The sequence below is a fragment of the Ranitomeya imitator genome, chromosome 5 (assembly GCF_032444005.1).
Source record: "Ranitomeya imitator isolate aRanImi1 chromosome 5, aRanImi1.pri, whole genome shotgun sequence".
Taxonomy (NCBI): Eukaryota; Metazoa; Chordata; class Amphibia; order Anura; family Dendrobatidae; genus Ranitomeya; species Ranitomeya imitator.
This window is the reverse complement of record NC_091286.1, coordinates 234,220,479-234,242,960: the sequence shown is the minus strand read 5'-3', so window position 1 is coordinate 234,242,960 and position 22,482 is coordinate 234,220,479. Positions and strand designations below refer to the sequence as shown.

Here is a 22,482-nt window from a genome sequence, read left to right as displayed (position 1 = left end):
TTTTGTGAAAAAAAAGTACTTTTTCATTTTTACGGATCAATTTGTGAAGCACCTGGGGGTTCAAAGTGCTCACTATGCATCTAGATCGGCGTACTCAGGACAAATTGGACAACAACTTCCGTGGTTCAGTTTCTCCTTTTACCATTGGGAAAATAAAAAAATTGTTGCTAAAAGATAATTTTTGTGACTAAAAAGTTAAATGTTCATTTTTTCCTTCCTTGTTGCTTCTGCTGCTGTGAAGCACCTGAAGGGTTAATAAACTTCTTGAATGTGGTTTTGAGTACCTTGAGGGGTGCAGTTTTTAGAATGGTGTCACTTTTGGGTATTTTCAGCCATATAGACCCCTCAAACTGACTTCAAATGTGAGGTGGTCCCTAAAAAAAATGGTTTTGTAAATTTCGTTGTAAAAATGACAAATCGCTGGTCAAATTTTAACCCTTATAACTTCCTAACAAAAAAAAATTTTGTTTCCAAAATTATGCTGATGTAAAGTAAACATGTGGGAAATGGTATTTATTAACTATTTTGTGTCACATATCTCTCTGGTTTAACAGAATAACAATTCAAAATGTGAAAATTGCGAAATTTTCAAAATTTTCGCCAAATTTCCGTTTTTATCACAAATAAACGCAGAATTTATTGACCTAAATTTACCACTAACATGAAGCCCAATATGTCACGAAAAAACAATCTCAGAACCGCTAGGATCCGTTGAAGCGTTCCTGAGTTATTACCTCATAAAGGGACACTGGTCAGAATTGCAAAAAACGTCAAGGTCTTTAAGGTCAAAATAGGCTGGGTCATGAAGGGGTTAAGCCCCATTGCAGATCTAACTGCTTTAACCAATTTATCTACGTCCTCAGTTGGGAAACATGGACGACCTCCTGAATCACTGTCCGAGGAGGAATCTGAAGACTGGACAGAGGCCGAGGAGGTAGAGGGAGACCGGGATGTTTTATGACTCCCCTGTCTCTGAGAGGCATCTGACTCTGGACGGTTTACGGCTTCTCCTTCTTGGTTCGCTAAGGGCCAATTTCAAGGAGTCTTTTATTTCAGCCTGTATTATGGCTTTTAGGCTAGTGGCAAAATTAGGGGTCTCTTCTTGTATGGTTTTACTAATGCAGTCAGCACAGAGATCCTTCTGCCACTGAACTGCAAGCGGGTTTTTACAAAGGGCACACTCTCGGTTCTTTGTTTTACCACCAGCTTTCCTGGACCCCTAGTGATCAAAACAGACAAAAATGGACCCTGTTACCATAAGGGTGACATTCACGTAGATCACTCACCACTGCCGACAGTCAAGGGTACCGATTTTGGAGGCTGGACAGATGCACGTGAAACGTCCCTCCTGGACGCCGACTGCTGTTCCTACCACTTGAGCGGCTGCTCCTGGTATGCTGGTGGCTCGGCAAGGCATCTGATGAGAGCTCCATTTGCTGCTGCTGCTGCTCCTGTTGTCCTACTTCCATGGTGAAGTTTTTGGACATGAGCGCGTCTTCTGTGGTCTAACCCCTTTTTATGGGGGAACCACTGCACTCCCCGCCTCCTTCGGTGCCCAAATTAACCCCCTCCCACTCTCTGCCGTGCCGCCGGAGTTCCCTTTCACCGGCCGGCGTTCTCATCATGGGCGCCGCCATCTTGGATCCGGCGCCCGCCCCCGACGTCACGCGGGCACGCCCATTCCCAGCGTGCCTTGCGCGTGACGTCAGACGAGCGACCCGGAAGCGGCCACCGCACCTGGACGCCGGCAGAGAGGGGAGGGCGGCGTGGCAGCCATGGAAGGGAACCCAGCCCTCTGACCACGCTGCTCAACGCCCGCTCGGACGCAGAGACCCGGGGGACCTGCGGACGGCGCTTCCAGACTCCCGAACCCGACGCACAGGCGCTGCCTGATTCTTCCACGCCGGGACGGGACCTGGGTAAGTGAACCGCCGTGTTCAGTAAGAGGGTCCCTGTCAGGACAGGAAACCCAACTGAAGCGACTGAGAGGTACCGCCCTTTTATTTTCAGTAGGGTTTCCTGTCCTGACTGGGCGGATCCCCTCTCTCAGGTGTGCCATCATGGGGGAAGGGAAAAAAGTCTATTTCTATGAGGTCGGTGGTGTCAAATTGGATTCCTGATTGCGCTACAGAATCAGGAATCTGTGGCTCAATCTTCGGAAGATGAGGTCCATACGGGGTCAGTAACGGTGGGCGCTGGTTCATTTTCTGTCCTGGGGAATATAAAGAGGAGGAGCAAGAGGATGAAAAATAAAGGAAGGTGGGATCCTCTCCCTCACCTCCGGTGTCAGAGGCATGGAAAGCGCATGCCTCCCCTGCTGAATAACTTGTTTGGGACAATTCTTTTTTCACAAAAATTAATAAATAAATAAATAAACACAACCGGAGGTTGGTCAGTGATGTGTCGCTGATCAGTGCTGAAGGGCTGTAGGACGGAGGTACGGATGTGACTCTTTTTCCACTTTACTATCTGACACTATCCCTGACTAAATTCAGAAAAAAAAGTAGACAGGGTAAAAAAAAAAAAAAAAAGTCATGGAAAACAGCGAGTGCGGATCAGTACAAAGCCGGCTGTCAGTCAGTGTCGGAGTGTGGTACCAGCCTCTCCTCATTGTGTACTGAGTGATGAATGAACCTGTGCCAGCTGCACCCCTATGACTGAAAGCCCGAGGCTTCCGGGGGAATAAAGTTAATTTCTTGAGCTCTTAGTGCAGCGGCCACACGGCGTCAGAAAGATATTTATCTGCAGATTGCCCCCATATCAGCACAGCAGGGTAATAGCATTTTTTCACACGACAGGTTCCCTTTAATATTCTGTGGATTCACATGATGTGCACAAACCTGGAAATGAGGTCGGGGGCATTGTTCCAATGGCAGCAATGTTCCAATAATTCGAACCACACTACGGGTCCAGCCATAGTTCTTACGCTCCAAAATTTGGATACACTAGAGAGGAATAAATCAGAAAAAACAGAGTTAGGGAGAAGTCAGCACAGTCTCCTCACCACGATCAGTTCTGACCTTCTCAGTGGGCATTCCATTTCTGCCAGAACTGTGGGAATCTAGTGATGTTACACGACCCCCAGGAGAGCCAGTGCCGACACCAGAGGTGAGACTAGAGATTATTATTTTATGTGGTGGAAACAGTGATGGAGAAGGGGTTGTCTGAGTAGTGGACAAATATGGGTTAAAAAACATATATATATGCATATATGTTTACGTCATCAGGATTTTGTGCTTTGCGTGGGTTTTTAGACAATGGAGCAGGTCACTTTCACCCACTGAAATTAATGGTGAAAAAACGCAGGTATCAGGTTTTGCTGCATTTTCTTATGCCAAAACCTGATTCTATAAAATAGGAATTTTTCTATTTGAACACTAAGCTTTATCAGCGTGCGCAAGAGACAAATCTAGCATGCCAAAAAATGCAAGAATGACCAAGGAAAACCTGCTTTTTTCTGCAGTTTCTTTCTTGCCAAGAGATCAGGTTTTGCTGCACACACAAAAAAAAAAAACAATGAAAAAACACCTAGCGTGAACCTATCCTAAAGCTCCACTCCAGTGCGCTGGAGTGGTGCTAGTAATCTCAGGTCCCTGCCCCTAGTATTATACTTACCCCCTGCTTCTTCACCTTTCATTGGCACCGCACCGCCATCTTGTGACCACAACTTCTGACTGACCGGAAGTCAGAAGTAACAGTCACAAGCTCTCAATGCAAGTCTATGAGCGATAGCCTTATTCTCTCTATTATATACTTGCATTGAAAGTGCCCCCCAGATCGGTCAGCAAACACTGGAGCGATCTCACAACCTGCAGAAGACGGCGGCTGGAAAATATAAGACTGGGTTCAGGGACCTTAGACTAGAAGCACCACTCCAGCGCCCGGGTGACCGGCCTTTACCTATAGATTTAATCAGTGTTACAAATAAAGTAGGTCTTTACTTTCGATTCCAATTTTGTGCTGGCAGGTTCCCTTTTCGGCCCACTTGGTCATCTGTGCCTGCTAGTGTCCCTGTCGGGGACAATATGAAACGTCAAGTTGAATGAGACGAATATTTGTGCCAGAAATTGTGGCACCCTATATCTCCATAACCGAGTGGAGAAAAAAAAAATAAAAACAAATGAAACAATTTCATCTAAATTCCTGCCAAAACATACAGGAACGTAGAATTTATAATTCTTACATTTGGGAACGTTCCTCTTTAAAGGGAATGCGACACGATTTGTATCCATACGATAATATATGTATCGTATATATGCAATTTTTTTATATAATCATTCACGTTTAAAAACACGCTTTAACAGTTAGTTTTGTATTATTTTTTTATTGTTATTTGCTGATGTGCAGATACGGCAGCCTCAGGCCCTATGAGACTGCGGTTGGCATCTTGTGTACGTGGACGGCAGCAACAGGAGCGCATGGGCAGCCTTACATTGTACTACTGATCCCAGGCTTCCAAGCTGATCTCACCACTGGCAGACATCAGTGATGCAGGGATAAACGAGTCAGGCTTTACTCCTGCGTCTGCAAACAAGGTCCGGGCCCCAGCGCTGCCGTAATGACTTCATCCAGCGGTGAGTATACGTCACTGGGCGAAATCCCCACCGCAGCGCTGGTGCAAGTACCTGGGGAGTGCTCATTACTGTGATCTGAGCACAAAAGTCACAATGATATGACAGCTCCACTCAGATCACAGTTATGCTCTAGAGCTGTGTATCTAGTTCTATCATGTGTGATACATTCTGCAAAGCCGTGTATCTAATCCTATCGTGTGATACCGACTGGTGTGTTATCACATTGAGGCAAAAAACTAAATGACTCTGGACTATGACCCTACACTTCATACTCCTTTATCCTTTTGCAAATACCTAAAAAGGGTGGGAAAGAGTGGCGTCAGACACATGGAGCAGACCCCCACACATTTACTGCAGGCATAATGCCGGCTAGCCCTGCACTAGGTCACGACAATGTCTAATATAGGGCCCAAATTCTGCTCTACGCCACAGACTGTATGGCCATCATTGGACACCTCGTAAAGGATTTGCATCCTTTTAGCAACATGCCAACTACTTTCTCTGGCTGAGAGGAGCAGGAAGTCACTCACAAGTTTGGTGGTCAGTCAGGGGGCACAGACCCCACCTACTTCATTAAGTAACGGACCATGGAGAAGGGATCAGATGTGATCACTGTGGGAAGCTGCATATAGCCACCAAAGGGTTAATGTGCCAGCTCGGGCAATGGGGGTCTTCAGCTCAGGCACAAGGGGGTCCATGATCTGCTAGCTTCTGGAACTAATAATTCAGCTTATCCAGTGGCATTATGTATCTGGGGTACATTCAGTAAATCGTCCATGCCCCTTTTACAACGACAGGCCCACTATATAATAAAGTGCCAGAGCAAAAAGGGGCAAGATGTCACTGCATTTTCTGTACAAATACATCCTTCTCCACACCAGAAATTGACCCCCAGAATTTCCTAAATGACGGCAATATCTATATAAATACCTGCAGATCGATTCCTTCAAACAGCACGTGAGGAAGGCGACTTGCAATAGCGCGTACACAACTGCGTCTGCGGGTGAACCGCTCCCATACCGGCACAAGCTGGGAAAAATACAATAAAGGTTGTCTTGTTAGGTCAAAAGCAAACAATATTGAGGCCATCAGTAGTCACTAAGATCAGAACCACAACCATGGCGGCTGCCTACTGGCAGTACAGGGGTTGTCCTGTGATGGACGCTTCATGCCTATGCACAGGAGAGGAAAGGCTCGGTCCAGAAATGAGTGGTTTTTTCCCACTGCACCCTTTAGTCATCAGTAAGATGCGTCTTCCATTGCTGTCCCCTGCAGCGCTACGCCAGTTCTCCCTGTAGCTTGTGACTACAGCTCTCCCTTACCGACTCACACTGCCGACCTAGAGTTCCTTTCTTACAAACTTACATTGAGAAAGTGAGCGACAGAGAAACGCTGTGGTCACCACTGCATTCACACGAGACAGGAGAGTATCGGAGCGGTGCTGGAAATGGCAGGAGATGGGGACCGATAGGTCCTCTAAAGCACACAATGCACATACTGTACTGATAACTAACAAAGGTGAAACATAAAGCTGGAAAGGCCAAAACACTAACGGGCAAGTAGCTACTAACTGGATAACAACTATCTGCCTGTTCTATCCAGCGCCAGCACAGATTGGTCACTGACCGCTCCTGCCAGCGATTCAGCTGCTCCATGTCAACAGAGCAGCTCTTTTTCTTCCGCTCTACTCTGTTGATGAGGCGTGACTGCCAACGTCGTGCTGACAGCCAGATCCTCGCAGATAGGCAGCTGGGAGCTGGCTGTCAGTCAGCACGATGTCAGTAGTCACAGCAACAGAGAGCAGAATCGCCACCACGAGCGACCCTTGACCCCTCTGTGGCGTCAGAGATCGGCAGGCAGGTAGTTAGGAACTCCCGGCCTATTTGTTATTAGGCATAAAGTAAAAAATAATAGCCCTGGATAACACGGTTAACAGTATGATAACTTTGGGAGAAGTGGCTCAGAAGTGGAGAAAGAAGTAGATTTCTCCGATCATAGGAATGGTTGCGGAGCCCAGTGACGGACAGGGAGCATGTAGAGGGTTTTGCTGTCTTTTACATGTCTATCACTGCCCCGATGACCCCCGTCCCGCTGGAGAGGTCACGTCTCCTTTTCCTCCACTGGTGCACAGTCCATAGGGGCAGTGACATGGGGGTATCAGTGAGCAATCACTGGTATAATGGACAATAGGGTGGAGACCCCGATGCCTGCAGCGATGTGTGCGCCACCTCCCATGCCCATCACTCACCTGCTCAGTGGGCACTCCCAGGTATTCCAGCAGCTGACGGATCAGCTCCAGGAGCAGAGACATGGCTGCACAGATGACGGTGGCCCCTTCCTCCAGCTCACTGACCGATGGTATCAGGCAGTTCAGATGCAGCCACTATAGACCGGAAATACCGGCGGCGGCCCGTCCTCCTGCAGCCGGGGCTAGTGTGAGGGCAGGTGGCGGGCAGAGCACGGACCGAGCGCAGGACATCACTCACTGCGCGGCCGGGGATACTGACAGCTCCGGGACAGGACGAGGAGGACGGACGAGACTCATTCAAAAGAAGCGCCGCGAGATCACGTCCTGCGATCTGATTGGACAGTTCAGGTGTGTGATGACATGTGACAGATTCCAAAGCCAATCAGCTGTAGGTGTCTCTGTGGGCGGGGTTAGGTAACGGTCGCCGTGTCCCTGAGGCTGGAGAAGAAGATTGGAGAAGACGTGCGAACCAAGAAAGGCTGAGCGGCCGGTGAGGTGTAAGTACTAGTAGCCTGTCTGGGGACGGTGGGTCCTGGCTGCTGGGGGCGGTGAGGAGTAAGTAGCCTATATGGGGGGCGGTGGCTGCTGGGGGCGGTGAGGGGTAAGTAGCCTATATGAGGGGCGGTGGCTGCTGGGGGCGGTGAGGGGTAAGTAGCCTATATGGGGGGCGGTGGCTGCTGGGGGCGGTGAGGGGTAAGTAGCCTATATGAGGGGCGGTGGCTGCTGGGGGCGGTGAGGGGTAAGTAGCCTATATGGGGGGCGGTGGCTGCTGGGGGCGGTGAGGGGTAAGTAGCCTATATGAGGGGCGGTGGCTGCTGGGGGCGGTGAGGGGTAAGTAGCCTATATGGGGGGCGGTGGCTGCTGGGGGCGGTGAGGGGTAAGTAGCCTATATGAGGGGCGGTGGCTGCTGGGGGCGGTGAGGGGTAAGTAGCCTATATGGGGGGCGGTGGCTGCTGGGGGCGGTGAGGGGTAAGTAGCCTATATGGGGGACGGTGGCTGCTGGGGGCGGTGAGGGGTAAGTAGCCTATATGGGGGACGGTGGCTGCTGGGGGCGGTGAGGGGTAAGTAGCCTATATGGGGGACGGTGGCTGCTGGGGGCGGTGAGGGGTAAGTAGCCTATATGGGGGGCGGTGGCTGCTGGGGGCGGTGAGGGGTAAGTAGCCTATATGGGGGGCGGTGGCTGCTGGGGGCGGTGAGGAGTAAGTAGCCTATATGGGGGACGGTGGCTGCTGGGGGCGGTGAGGGGTAAGTAGCCTATATGGGGGGCGGTGGCTGCTGGGGGCGGTGAGGAGTAAGTAGCCTATATGGGGGGCGGTGGCTGCTGGGGGCGGTGAGGGGTAAGTAGCCTATATGGGGGGCGGTGGCTGCTGGGGGCGGTGAGGGGTAAGTAGCCTATATGGGGGGCGGTGGCTGCTGGGGGCGGTGAGGTGTAAGTAGCCTATATGGGGGGCGGTGGCTGCTGGGGGCGGTGAGGGGTAAGTAGCCTATATGGGGGACGGTGGCTGCTGGGGGCGGTGAGGGGTAAGTAGCCTATATGGGGGGCGGTGGCTGCTGGGGGCGGTGAGGTGTAAGTAGCCTATATGGGGGGCGGTGAGGGGTAAGTAGCCTATATGGGGGGCGGTGGCTGCTGGGGGCGGTGAGGGGTAAGTAGCCTATATGGGGGGCGGTGGCTGCTGGGGGCGGTGAGGGGTAAGTAGCCTATATGGGGGACGGTGGCTGCTGGGGGCGGTGAGGGGTAAGTAGCCTATATGGGGGGCGGTGGCTGCTGGGGGCGGTGAAGTGTAAGTAGCCTATATGGGGGGCGGTGGCTGCTGGGGGCGGTGAGGGGTAAGTAGCCTATATGGGGGGCGGTGGCTGCTGGGGGCGGTGAGGAGTAAGTAGCCTATATGGGGGACGGTGGCTGCTGGGGGCGGTGAGGGGTAAGTAGCCTATATGGGGGGCGGTGGCTGCTGGGGGCGGTGAGGAGTAAGTAGCCTATATGGGGGGCGGTGGCTGCTGGGGGCGGTGAGGGGTAAGTAGCCTATATGGGGGGCGGTGGCTGCTGGGGGCGGTGAGGGGTAAGTAGCCTATATGAGGGGCGGTGGCTGCTGGGGGCGGTGAGGGGTAAGTAGCCTATATGGGGGGCGGTGGCTGCTGGGGGCGGTGAGGAGTAAGTAGCCTATATGGGGGACGGGGGCTGCTGGGGGCGGTGAGGAGTAAGTAGCCTATATGGGGGACGGGGGCTGCTGGGGGCGGTGAGGAGTAAGTAGCCTATATGGGGGACGGGGGCTGCTGGGGGCGGTGAGGGGTAAGTAGCCTATATGGGGGGCGGTGGCTGCTGGGGGCGGTGAGGAGTAAGTAGCCTATATGGGGGGGCGGTGGCTGCTGGGGGCGGTGAGGGGTAAGTAGCCTATATGGGGGGCGGTGGCTGCTGGGGGCGGTGAGGGGTAAGTAGCCTATATGGGGGGCGGTGGCTGCTGGGGGCGGTGAGGGGTAAGTAGCCTATATGGGGGACGGTGGCTGCTGGGGGCGGTGAGGGGTAAGTAGCCTATATGGGGGACGGTGGCTGCTGGGGGCGGTGAGGGGTAAGTAGCCTATATGGGGGACGGTGGCTGCTGGGGGCGGTGAGGGGTAAGTAGCCTATATGGGGGGCGGTGGCTACTGGGGGCGGTGAGGGGTAAGTAGCCTATATGGGGGGCGGTGGCTACTGGGGGCGGTGAGGGGTAAGTAGCCTATATGGGGGGCGGTGGCTGCTGGGGGCGGTGAGGAGTAAGTAGCCTATATGGGGGGCGGTGGCTGCTGGGGGCGGTGAGGGGTAAGTAGCCTATATGGGGGACGGTGGCTGCTGGGGGCGGTGAGGGGTAAGTAGCCTATATGGGGGACGGTGGCTGCTGGGGGCGGTGAGGGGTAAGTAGCCTATATGGGGGGCGGTGGCTGCTGGGGGCGGTGAGGTGTAAGTAGCCTATATGGGGGGCGGTGGCTGCTGGGGGCGGTGAGGGGTAAGTAGCCTATATGGGGGGCGGTGGCTGCTGGGGGCGGTGAGGAGTAAGTAGCCTATATGGGGGACGGTGGCTGCTGGGGGGGTGAGGGGTAAGTAGCCTATATGGGGGGCGGTGGCTACTGGGGGCGGTGAGGGGTAAGTAGCCTATATGGGGGGCGGTGGCTGCTGGGGGCGGTGAGGGGTAAGTAGCCTATATGGGGGGCGGTGGCTGCTGGGGGCGGTGAGGTGTAAGTAGCCTATATGGGGGGCGGTGGCTGCTGGGGGCGGTGAGGGGTAAGTAGCCTATATGGGGGACGGTGGCTGCTGGGGGCGGTGAGGGGTAAGTAGCCTATATGGGGGGCGGTGGCTGCTGGGGGCGGTGAGGTGTAAGTAGCCTATATGGGGGGCGGTGAGGGGTAAGTAGCCTATATGGGGGGCGGTGGCTGCTGGGGGCGGTGAGGGGTAAGTAGCCTATATGGGGGGCGGTGGCTGCTGGGGGCGGTGAGGGGTAAGTAGCCTATATGGGGGACGGTGGCTGCTGGGGGCGGTGAGGGGTAAGTAGCCTATATGGGGGGCGGTGGCTGCTGGGGGCGGTGAGGTGTAAGTAGCCTATATGGGGGGCGGTGGCTGCTGGGGGCGGTGAGGGGTAAGTAGCCTATATGGGGGGCGGTGGCTGCTGGGGGCGGTGAGGAGTAAGTAGCCTATATGGGGGACGGTGGCTGCTGGGGGCGGTGAGGGGTAAGTAGCCTATATGGGGGGCGGTGGCTGCTGGGGGCGGTGAGGAGTAAGTAGCCTATATGGGGGGCGGTGGCTGCTGGGGGCGGTGAGGGGTAAGTAGCCTATATGGGGGGCGGTGGCTGCTGGGGGCGGTGAGGGGTAAGTAGCCTATATGGGGGACGGTGGCTGCTGGGGGCGGTGAGGGGTAAGTAGCCTATATAGGGCGGTGGGTGCTGTCTGCTGGGGGCGGTGAGGTGTAAGTAGCCTATATGGGGGGCAGTGGGTGCTGTCTGCTGGGGGCGGTGAGGTGTAAGTAGCTTATATGGGGGGCAGTGGGTGCTGGGGGCGGTGAGGTGTAAGTAGCCTATATGGGGGGCGGTGGATGCTGTCTGCTGGGGGCGGTGAGGGGTAAGTAGCCTATATGGGGGGCAGTGGGTGCTGTCTGCTGGGGGCGGTGAGGGGTAAGTAGCCTATATGGGGGGCAGTGGGTGCTGGGGGCGGTGAGGTGTAAGTAGCCTATATGGGGGGCGGTGGGTGCTGTCTGCTGGGGGCGGTGAGGTGTAAGTAGCCTATATGGGGGGCAGTGGGTGCTGTCTGCTGGGGGCGGTGAGGTGTAAGTAGCCTATATGGGGGGCGGTGGCTGCTGGGGGCGGTGAGGGGTAAGTAGCCTATATGGGGGGCGGTGGCTGCTGGGGGCGGTGAGGAGTAAGTAGCCTATATGGGGGACGGTGGCTGCTGGGGGGGTGAGGGGTAAGTAGCCTATATGGGGGGCGGTGGCTACTGGGGGCGGTGAGGGGTAAGTAGCCTATATGGGGGGCGGTGGCTGCTGGGGGCGGTGAGGGGTAAGTAGCCTATATGGGGGGCGGTGGCTGCTGGGGGCGGTGAGGTGTAAGTAGCCTATATGGGGGGCGGTGGCTGCTGGGGGCGGTGAGGGGTAAGTAGCCTATATGGGGGACGGTGGCTGCTGGGGGCGGTGAGGGGTAAGTAGCCTATATGGGGGGCGGTGGCTGCTGGGGGCGGTGAGGTGTAAGTAGCCTATATGGGGGGCGGTGAGGGGTAAGTAGCCTATATGGGGGGCGGTGGCTGCTGGGGGCGGTGAGGGGTAAGTAGCCTATATGGGGGGCGGTGGCTGCTGGGGGCGGTGAGGGGTAAGTAGCCTATATGGGGGACGGTGGCTGCTGGGGGCGGTGAGGGGTAAGTAGCCTATATGGGGGGCGGTGGCTGCTGGGGGCGGTGAGGTGTAAGTAGCCTATATGGGGGGCGGTGGCTGCTGGGGGCGGTGAGGGGTAAGTAGCCTATATGGGGGGCGGTGGCTGCTGGGGGCGGTGAGGAGTAAGTAGCCTATATGGGGGACGGTGGCTGCTGGGGGCGGTGAGGGGTAAGTAGCCTATATGGGGGGCGGTGGCTGCTGGGGGCGGTGAGGAGTAAGTAGCCTATATGGGGGGCGGTGGCTGCTGGGGGCGGTGAGGGGTAAGTAGCCTATATGGGGGGCGGTGGCTGCTGGGGGCGGTGAGGGGTAAGTAGCCTATATGGGGGACGGTGGCTGCTGGGGGCGGTGAGGGGTAAGTAGCCTATATAGGGCGGTGGGTGCTGTCTGCTGGGGGCGGTGAGGTGTAAGTAGCCTATATGGGGGGCAGTGGGTGCTGTCTGCTGGGGGCGGTGAGGTGTAAGTAGCTTATATGGGGGGCAGTGGGTGCTGGGGGCGGTGAGGTGTAAGTAGCCTATATGGGGGGCGGTGGATGCTGTCTGCTGGGGGCGGTGAGGGGTAAGTAGCCTATATGGGGGGCAGTGGGTGCTGTCTGCTGGGGGCGGTGAGGGGTAAGTAGCCTATATGGGGGGCAGTGGGTGCTGGGGGCGGTGAGGTGTAAGTAGCCTATATGGGGGGCGGTGGGTGCTGTCTGCTGGGGGCGGTGAGGTGTAAGTAGCCTATATGGGGGGCAGTGGGTGCTGTCTGCTGGGGGCGGTGAGGTGTAAGTAGCCTATATGGGGGGCAGTGGGTGCTGGGGGCGGTAAGGTGTAAGTAGCCTATATGGGGGGCGGTGGATGCTGTCTGCTGGGGGCGGTAAGGGGTAAGTAGCCAATATGGGGGGCAGTGGGTGCTGTCTGGTGGGGGCGGTGAGGGGTAAGTAGCCTATATGGGGGGCAGTGGGTGCTCTCTGCTGAGGGCGGTGAGGGGTAAGTAGCCTATATGGGGGGCAGTGGGTGCTGGGGGCGGTGAGGTTTAAGTAGCCTATATGGGGGGCAGTGGGTGCTGGGGGCGGTGAGGTTTAAGTAGCCTATATGGGGGGCAGTGGGTGCTGTCTGCTGGGGGCGGTGAGGGGTAAGTAGCCTATATGGGGCGGTGGGTGCTGGCTGCTGGCGGTGGTGAGGTGTAAGTAGCCTATATGGGGGGCAGTGGGTGCTGTCTGCTGGGGGCGGTGAGGGGTAAGTAGCCTATATGGGGGACGGTGGGTCCTGGCTGCTGAGGGCGGTGAGGAGTAAGTAGCCTATATGGGGTGGTGGGTCCTGGCTGCTTGGGGCGGTGAGGGGTAAGTAGCCTATATGGGGGGCGGTGGGTGCTGGGGGCGGTGAGGTGTAAGTAGCCTATATGGGGGGCAGTGGGTGCTGGGGGCGGTGAGGTGTAAGTAGCCTATATGGGGGGCGGTGGGTGCTGGCTGCTGGCGGTGGTGAGGTGTAAGTAGCCTATATGGGGGGCGGTGGGTGCTGGCTGCTGGCGGTGGTGAGGTGTAAGTAGCCTATATGGGGGGCAGTGGGTGCTGTCTGCTGAGAGCGGTGAGGTGTAAGTAGCCTATATGGGGGGGGCGGTGGCTGCTGGGGGCGGTGAGGTGTAAGTAGCCTATATGGGGGGCGGTGGCTGCTGGGGGCGGTGAGGGGTAAGTAGCCTATATAGGGCGGTGGGTGCTGTCTGCTGGGGGCGGTGAGGTGTAAGTAGCCTATATGGGGGGCAGTGGGTGCTGTCTGCTGGGGGCGGTGAGGTGTAAGTAGCCTATATGGGGGGCAGTGGGTGCTGGGGGCGGTGAGGTGTAAGTAGCCTATATGGGGGGCGATGGATGCTGTCTGCTGGGGGCGGTGAGGGGTAAGTAGCCTATATAGGGCGGTGGGTGCTGTCTGCTGGGGGCGGTGAGGTGTAAGTAGCCTATATGGGGGGCAGTGGGTGCTGTCTGCTGGGGGCGGTGAGGTGTAAGTAGCCTATATGGGGGGCAGTGGGTGCTGGGGGCGGTGAGGTGTAAGTAGCCTATATGGGGGGCGGTGGATGCTGTCTGCTGGGGGCGGTGAGGGGTAAGTAGCCTATATGGGGGGCAGTGGGTGCTGTCTGCTGGGGGCGGTGAGGGGTAAGTAGCCTATATGGGGGGCAGTGGGTGCTGGGGGCGGTGAGGTGTAAGTAGCCTATATGGGGGGCGGTGGGTGCTGTCTGCTGGGAGCGGTGAGGTGTAAGTAGCCTATATGGGGGGCAGTGGGTGCTGTCTGCTGGGGGCGGTGAGGGGTAAGTAGCCTATATGGGGGGCGGTGGGTGCTGTCTGCTGAGGGCGGTGAGGTGTAAGTAGCCTATATGGGGGGCAGTGGGTGCTGGGGGCGGTAAGGTGTAAGTAGCCTATATGGGGGGCGGTGGATGCTGTCTGCTGGGGGCGGTGAGGGGTAAGTAGCCTATATGGGGGGCAGTGGGTGCTGTCTGCTGGGGGCGGTGAGGGGTAAGTAGCCTATATGGGGGGCAGTGGGTGCTCTCTGCTGAGGGCGGTGAGGTGTAAGTAGCCTATATGGGGGGCAGTGGGTGCTGTCTGCTGGGGGCGGTGAGGGGTAAGTAGCCTATATGGGGCGGTGGGTGCTGGCTGCTGGCGGTGGTGAGGTGTAAGTAGCCTATATGGGGGGCGGTGGGTCCTGGCTGCTGGCCGTGGTGAGGGGTAAGTAGCCTATATGGGGGGCAGTGGGTGCTGTCTGCTGGGGGCGGTGAGGGGTAAGTAGCCTATATGGGGGACGGTGGGTCCTGGCTGCTGGGGGCGGTGAGGAGTAAGTAGCCTATATGGGGTGGTGGGTCCTGGCTGCTTGGGGCGGTGAGGGGTAAGTAGCCTATATGGGGCGGTGGGTCCTGGCTGCTGGCGGTGGTGAGGGGTAAGTAGCCTATATGGGGGGCGGTGGCTGCTGGGGGCGGTGAGGTGTAAGTAGCCTATATGGGGGGCGGTGGGTGCTGGCTGCTGGCGGTGGTGAGGTGTAAGTAGCCTATATGGGGGGCAGTGGGTGCTGTCTGCTGGGGGCGGTGAGGTGTAAGTAGCCTATATGGGGGGCAGTGGGTGCTGGGGGCGGTGAGGTTTAAGTAGCCTATATGGGGGGCGGTGGGTGCTGGCTGCTGGCGGTGGTGAGGTGTAAGTAGCCTATATGGGGGGCAGTGGGTGCTGTCTGCTGAGGGCGGTGAGGTGTAAGTAGCCTATATGGGGGGCAGTGGGTGCTGTCTGCTGGGGGCGGTGAGGGGTAAGTAGCCTATATGGGGGGCGGTGGGTGCTGTCTGCTGAGGGCGGTGAGGTGTAAGTAGCCTATATGGGGGGCAGTGGGTGCTGTCTGCTGAGGGCGGTGAGGTGTAAGTAGCCTATATGGGGGGCAGTGGGTGCTGTCTGCTGAGGGCGGTGAGGTGTAAGTAGCCTATATGGGGGGCGGTGGGTGCTGTCTGCTGAGGGCGGTGAGGGGTAAGTAGCCTATATGGGGGGCGGTGGGTGCTGTCTGCTGAGGGCGGTGAGGGGTAAGTAGCCTATATGGGGGGCAGTGGGTGCTGTCTGCTGAGGGCGGTGAGGGGTAAGTAGCCTATATGGGGGGCAGTGGGTGCTGTCTGCTGAGGGCGGTGAGGTGTAAGTAGCCTATATGGGGGGCGGTGGGTGCTGTCTGCTGAGGGTGGTGAGGTGTAAGTAGCCTATATGGGGGGCAGTGGGTGCTGTCTGCTGAGGGCGGTGAGGTGTAAGTAGCCTATATGGGGGGCAGTGGGTGCTGTCTGCTGGGGGCGGTGAGGGGTAAGTAGCCTATATAGGGCGGTGGGTGCTGTCTGCTGGGGGCGGTGAGGTGTAAGTAGCCTATATGGAGGGCAGTGGGTGCTGTCTGCTGGGGGCGGTGAGGTTTAAGTAGCCTATATGGGGGCAGTGGGTGCTGGGGGCGGTGAGGTATAAGTAGCCTATATGGGGGGCAGTGGGTGCTGTCTGCTGGGGGCGGTGAGGGGTAAGTAGCCTATATGGGGGGCAGTGGGTGCTGTCTGCTGAGGGCGGTGAGGTGTAAGTAGCCTATATGGGGGGCAGTGGGTGCTGTCTGCTGGGGGCGGTGAGGGGTAAGTAGCCTATATGGGGCGGTGGGTGCTGGCGGTGGTGAGGTGTAAGTAGCCTATATGGGGGGCAGTGGGTGCTGTCTGCTAAGGGTGGTGAGGTGTAAGTAGCCTATATGGGGGGCGGTGGGTGCTGTCTGCTGAGGGTGGTGAGGTGTAAGTAGCCTATATGGGGGGCGGTGGGTGGTGTCTGCTGAGGGTGGTGAGGTGTAAGTAGCCTATATGGGGGGCAGTGGGTGCTGTCTGCTGAGGGTGGTGAGGTGTAAGTAGCCTATATGGGGGGCGGTGGGTGCTGTCTGCTGAGGGTGGTGAGGTGTAAGTAGCCTATATGGGGGGCAGTGGGTGCTGTCTGCTGGGGGCGGTGAGGGGTAAGTAGCCTATATAGGGCGGTGGGTGCTGTCTGCTGGGGGCGGTGAGGTGTAAGTAGCCTATATGGGGGGCAGTGGGTGCTGTCTGCTGGGGGCGGTGAGGGGTAAGTAGCCTATATGGGGGGCAGTGGGTGCTGTCTGCTGGGGGCGGTGAGGGGTAAGTAGCCTATATGGGGGGCAGTGGGTGCTGTCTGCTGAGGGCGGTGAGGGGTAAGTAGCCTATATGGGGGGCAGTGGGTGCTGTCTGCTGAGGGTGGTGAGGTGTAAGTAACCTATATGGGGGGCGGTGGGTGCTGTCTGCTGGGGGCGGTGAGGTGTAAGTAGCCTATATGGGGGGCAGTGGGTGCTGTCTGCTGAGGGTGGTGAGGTGTAAGTAGCGTATATGGGGGGCAGTAGGTGCTGTCTGCTGGGGGCGGTGAGGTGTAAGTAGCCTATATGGGGGGCAGTGGGTGCTGGGGGCGGTGAGGTGTAAGTAGCCTATATGGGGGGCGGTGAGGTGTAAGTAGCCTATATGGGGGGCAGTGGGTGCTGTCTGCTGGGGGCGGTGAGGGGTAAGTAGCCTATATGGGGGGCAGTGGGTGCTGTCTGCTGGGGGCGGGGAGGGGTAAGTAGCCTATATGGGGGGCAGTGGGTGCTGTCTGCTGGGGGCGGTGAGGGGTAAGTAGCCTATATGGGGCGGTGGGTGCTGGCGGTGGTGAGGTGTAAGTAGCCTATATGGGGGGCGGTGGGTCCTGGCTGCTGGCGGTGGTGAGGTGTAAGTAGCCTATATGGGGGGCAGTGGGTGCTGTCTGCTGGGGGCGGTGAGGGGTAAGTAGCCTATATGGGGGACGGTGGCTGCTGGGGGCGGTGAGGGGTAAGTAGCCTATATGGGGGGCGGTGGCTGCTGGGGGCGGTGAGGAGTAAGTAGCCTATATGGGGGGCGGTGGCTGCTGGGGGCGGTGAGGTGTAAGTAGCCTATATGGGGGGCGGTGGCTGCTGGGGGCGGTGAGGAGTAAGTAGCCTATATGGGGGGCGGTGGCTGCTGGGGGCGGTGAGGGGTAAGTAGCCTATATGGGGGACGGTGGCTGCTGGGGGCGGTGAGGGGTAAGTAGCCTATATGGGGGGCGGTGGCTACTGGGGGCGGTGAGGGGTAAGTAGCCTATATGGGGGGCGGTGGCTGCTGGGGGCGGTGAGGTGTAAGTAGCCTATATGGGGGGCGGTGGCTGCTGGGGGCGGTGAGGAGTAAGTAGCCTATATGGGGGGCAGTGGGTGCTGTCTGCTGGGGGCGGTGAGGGGTAAGTAGCCTATATGGGGCGGTGGGTGCTGGCTGCTGGCGGTGGTGAGGTGTAAGTAGCCTATATGGGGGGCGGTGGGTCCTGGCTGCTGGCCGTGGTGAGGGGTAAGTAGCCTATATGGGGGGCAGTGGGTGCTGTCTGCTGGGGGCGGTGAGGGGTAAGTAGCCTATATGGGGGACGGTGGGTCCTGGCTGCTGGGGGCGGTGAGGAGTAAGTAGCCTATATGGGGTGGTGGGTCCTGGCTGCTTGGGGCGGTGAGGGGTAAGTAGCCTACATGGGGCAGTGGGTCCTGGCTGCTGGCGGTGGTGAGGGGTAAGTAGCCTATATGGGGGGCGGTGGCTGCTGGGGGCGGTGAGGTGTAAGTAGCCTATATGGGGGGCGGTGGGTGCTGGCTGCTGGCGGTGGTGAGGTGTAAGTAGCCTATATGGGGGGCAGTGGGTGCTGTCTGCTGGGGGCGGTGAGGTGTAAGTAGCCTATATGGGGGGCAGTGGCTGCTGGCGGTGGTGAGGTGTAAGTAGCCTATATGGGGGGCAGTGGGTGCTGTCTGCTGAGGGCGGTGAGGTGTAAGTAGCCTATATGGGGGGCAGTGGGTGCTGTCTGCTGGGGGCGGTGAGGGGTAAGTAGCCTATATGGGGGGCGGTGGGTGCTGTCTGCTGAGGGCGGTGAGGTGTAAGTAGCCTATATGGGGGGCAGTGGCTGCTGGCGGTGGTGAGGTGTAAGTAGCCTATATGGGGGGCAGTGGGTGCTGTCTGCTGAGGGCGGTGAGGTGTAAGTAGCCTATATGGGGGGCGGTGGGTGCTGTCTGCTGAGGGCGGTGAGGGGTAAGTAGCCTATATGGGGGCAGTGGGTGCTGTCTGCTGAGGGCGGTGAGGGGTAAGTAGCCTATATGGGGGGCAGTGGGTGCTGTCTGCTGAGGGCGGTGAGGGGTAAGTAGCCTATATGGGGGGCAGTGGGTGCTGTCTGCTGAGGGCGGTGAGGTGTAAGTAGCCTATATGGGGGGCAGTGGGTGCTGTCTGCTGGGGGCGGTGAGGGGTAAGTAGCCTATATAGGGCGGTGGGTGCTGTCTGCTGGGGGCGGTGAGGTGTAAGTAGCCTATATGGGGGGCAGTGGGTGCTGTCTGCTGGGGGCGGTGAGGTTTAAGTAGCCTATATGGGGGGCAGTGGGTGCTGGGGGCGGTGAGGTGTAAGTAGCCTATATGGGGGGCAGTGGGTGCTGTCTGCTGGGGGCGGTGAGGGGTAAGTAGCCTATATGGGGGGCAGTGGGTGCTGTCTGCTGAGGGCGGTGAGGTGTAAGTAGCCTATATGGGGGGCAGTGGGTGCTGTCTGCTGGGGGCGGTGAGGGGTAAGTAGCCTATATGGGGCGGTGGGTGCTGGCGGTGGTGAGGTGTAAGTAGCCTATATGGGGGGCAGTGGGTGCTGTCTGCTGAGGGTGGTGAGGTGTAAGTAGCCTATATGGGGGGCGGTGGGTGCTGTCTGCTGAGGGTGGTGAGGTGTAAGTAGCCTATATGGGGGGCGGTGGGTGGTGTCTGCTGAGGGTGGTGAGGTGTAAGTAGCCTATATGGGGGGCAGTGGGTGCTGTCTGCTGAGGGTGGTGAGGTGTAAGTAGCCTATATGGGGGGCGGTGGGTGCTGTCTGCTGAGGGTGGTGAGGTGTAAGTAGCCTATATGGGGGGCAGTGGGTGCTGTCTGCTAGGGGCGGTGAGGGGTAAGTAGCCTATATGGGGCGGTGGGTGCTGGCGGTGGTGAGGTGTAAGTAGCCTATATGGGGGGCAGTGGGTGCTGTCTGCTGAGGGTGGTGAGGTGTAAGTAGCCTATATGGGGGGCGGTGGGTGCTGTCTGCTGAGGGTGGTGAGGTGTAAGTAGCCTATATGGGGGGCAGTGGGTGCTGTCTGCTGAGGGCGGTGAGGTGTAAGTAGCCTATATGGGGGGCAGTGGGTGCTGTCTGCTGGGGGCGGTGAGGGGTAAGTAGCCTATATAGGGCGGTGGGTGCTGTCTGCTGGGGGCGGTGAGGTGTAAGTAGCCTATATGGGGGGCAGTGGGTGCTGTCTGCTGGGGGCGGTGAGGGGTAAGTAGCCTATATGGGGGGCAGTGGGTGCTGTCTGCTGGGGGCGGTGAGGGGTAAGTAGCCTATATGGGGGGCAGTGGGTGCTGTCTGCTGAGGGCGGTGAGGGGTAAGTAGCCTATATGGGGGGCAGTGGGTGCTGTCTGCTGAGGGTGGTGATGTGTAAGTAGCCTATATGGGGGGCGGTGGGTGCTGTCTGCTGAGGGTGGTGAGGTGTAAGTAACCTATATGGGGGGCGGTGGGTGCTGTCTGCTGAGGGTGGTGAGGTGTAAGTAGCCTATATAGGGCGGTGGGTGCTGTCTGCTGGGGGCGGTGAGGTGTAAGTAGCGTATATGGGGGGCAGTAGGTGCTGTCTGCTGGGGGCGGTGAGGTGTAAGTAGCCTATATGGGGGGCAGTGGGTGCTGGGGGCGGTGAGGTGTAAGTAGCCTATATGGGGGGCGGTGAGGTGTAAGTAGCCTATATGGGGGGCAGTGGGTGCTGTCTGCTGGGGGCGGTGAGGGGTAAGTAGCCTATATGGGGGGCAGTGGGTGCTGTCTGCTGGGGGCGGGGAGGGGTAAGTAGCCTATATGGGGGGCAGTGGGTGCTGTCTGCTGGGGGCGGTGAGGGGTAAGTAGCCTATATGGGGCGGTGGGTGCTGGCGGTGGTGAGGTGTAAGTAGCCTATATGGGGGGCGGTGGGTCCTGGCTGCTGGCGGTGGTGAGGTGTAAGTAGCCTATATGGGGGGCAGTGGGTGCTGTCTGCTGGGGGCGGTGAGGGGTAAGTAGCCTATATGGGGGACGGTGGCTGCTGGGGGTGGTGAGGGGTAAGTAGCCTATATGGGGGGCGGTGGCTGCTGGGGGCGGTGAGGAGTAAGTAGCCTATATGGGGGGCGGTGGCTGCTGGGGGCGGTGAGGTGTAAGTAGCCTATATGGGGGGCGGTGGCTGCTGGGGGCGGTGAGGAGTAAGTAGCCTATATGGGGGGCGGTGGCTGCTGGGGGCGGTGAGGGGTAAGTAGCCTATATGGGGGACGGTGGCTGCTGGGGGCGGTGAGGGGTAAGTAGCCTATATGGGGGGCGGTGGCTACTGGGGGCGGTGAGGGGTAAGTAGCCTATATGGGGGGCGGTGGCTGCTGGGGGCGGTGAGGTGTAAGTAGCCTATATGGGGGGCGGTGGCTGCTGGGGGCGGTGAGGAGTAAGTAGCCTATATGGGGGGCGGTGGCTGCTGGGGGCGGTGAGGGGTAAGTAGCCTATATGGGGGGCGGTGGCTGCTGGGGGCGGTGAGGGGTAAGTAGCCTATATGGGGGACGGTGGCTGCTGGGGGCGGTGAGGGGTAAGTAGCCTATATGGGGGGCGGTGGCTGCTGGGGGCGGTGAGGTGTAAGTAGCCTATATGGGGGGCGGTGGCTGCTGGAGGCGGTGAGGTGTAAGTAGCCTATATGGGGGGCGGTGGCTGCTGGGGGCGGTGAGGGGTAAGTAGCCTATATAGGGCGGTGGGTGCTGTCTGCTGGGGGCGGTGAGGTGTAAGTAGCCTATATGGGGGGCAGTGGGTGCTGTCTGCTGGGGGCGGTGAGGTGTAAGTAGCCTATATGGGGGGCAGTGGGTGCTGTCTGCTGGGGGCGGTGAGGGGTAAGTAGCCTATATGGGGGGCGGTGGCTACTGGGGGCGGTGAGGGGTAAGTAGCCTATATGGGGGGCGGTGGCTGCTGGGGGCGGTGAGGTGTAAGTAGCCTATATGGGGGGCGGTGGCTGCTGGGGGCGGTGAGGAGTAAGTAGCCTATATGGGGGGCGGTGGCTGCTGGGGGCGGTGAGGGGTAAGTAGCCTATATGGGGGACGGTGGCTGCTGGGGGCGGTGAGGGGTAAGTAGCCTATATGGGGGGCGGTGGCTGCTGGGGGCGGTGAGGTGTAAGTAGCCTATATGGGGGGCGGTGGCTGCTGGAGGCGGTGAGGTGTAAGTAGCCTATATGGGGGGCGGTGGCTGCTGGGGGCGGTGAGGGGTAAGTAGCCTATATAGGGCGGTGGGTGCTGTCTGCTGGGGGCGGTGAGGTGTAAGTAGCCTATATGGGGGGCAGTGGGTGCTGTCTGCTGGGGGCGGTGAGGTGTAAGTAGCCTATATGGGGGGCAGTGGGTGCTGGGGGCGGTGAGGTGTAAGTAGCCTATATGGGGGGCGGTGGATGCTGTCTGCTGGGGGCGGTGAGGGGTAAGTAGCCTATATGGGGGGCAGTGGGTGCTGTCTGCTGGGGGCGGTGAGGGGTAAGTAGCCTATATGGGGGGCAGTGGGTGCTGGGGGCGGTGAGGTGTAAGTAGCCTATATGGGGGGCGGTGGGTGCTGTCTGCTGGGGGCGGTGAGGTGTAAGTAGCCTATATGGGGGGCAGTGGGTGCTGTCTGCTGGGGGCGGTGAGGTGTAAGTAGCCTATATGGGGGGCAGTGGGTGCTGGGGGCGGTAAGGTGTAAGTAGCCTATATGGGGGGCGGTGGATGCTGTCTGCTGGGGGCGGTGAGGGGTAAGTAGCCTATATGGGGGGCAGTGGGTGCTGTCTGCTGGGGGCGGTGAGGGGTAAGTAGCCTATATGGGGGGCAGTGGGTGCTCTCTGCTGAGGGCGGTGAGGTGTAAGTAGCCTATATGGGGGGCAGTGGGTGCTGTCTGCTGGGGGCGGTGAGGGGTAAGTAGCCTATATGGGGCGGTGGGTGCTGGCGGTGGTGAGGTGTAAGTAGCCTATATGGGGGGCAGTGGGTGCTGTCTGCTGGGGGCGGTGAGGGGTAAGTAGCCTATATGGGGGACGGTGGGTCCTGGCTGCTGGGGGCGGTGAGGAGTAAGTAGCCTATATAGGGCGGTGGGTCCTGGCTGCTGGGGGCGGTGAGGGGTAAGTAGCCTATATGGGGCGGTGGGTGCTGGCTGCTGGCGGTGGTGAGGTGTAAGTAGCCTATATGGGGGGCAGTGGGTGCTGGGGGCGGTGAGGTGTAAGTAGCCTATATGGGGGGCGGTGGGTGCTGGCTGCTGGCGGTGGTGA

The 22,482-nt window shown here is 58.6% G+C and overlaps 2 protein-coding genes across 3 annotated transcripts in view; one reads left to right on the top strand and one right to left on the bottom strand.

The window, feature by feature from the left end:
* MTFR2 (mitochondrial fission regulator 2) overlaps nucleotides 1–7,110 on the bottom strand; it is a 31,544-nt gene extending 24,434 nt beyond the window's left edge. The window contains exons 1-3 of the mRNA XM_069725975.1: nucleotides 6,823–7,110; nucleotides 5,505–5,603; nucleotides 2,841–2,945 (exon numbers count right to left, since the gene is read on the bottom strand). Coding sequence (XP_069582076.1) covers nucleotides 2,841–2,945; nucleotides 5,505–5,603; nucleotides 6,823–6,885 — 267 coding nt within the window. The 5' untranslated portion in view covers nucleotides 6,886–7,110. The remainder of the gene's footprint in view (nucleotides 1–2,840; nucleotides 2,946–5,504; nucleotides 5,604–6,822) is intronic.
* A 106-nt stretch (nucleotides 7,111–7,216) lies between these two features.
* The window catches only part of LOC138637372 (armadillo repeat-containing protein 1-like), a 60,604-nt gene continuing 45,338 nt past the window's right edge, over nucleotides 7,217–22,482 (top strand). For both annotated transcript variants that reach the window (XR_011312388.1, XM_069725976.1), the window contains exon 1: nucleotides 7,217–7,319. The gene's annotated coding sequence lies outside the window, so the exon portion shown is untranslated. The remainder of the gene's footprint in view (nucleotides 7,320–22,482) is intronic.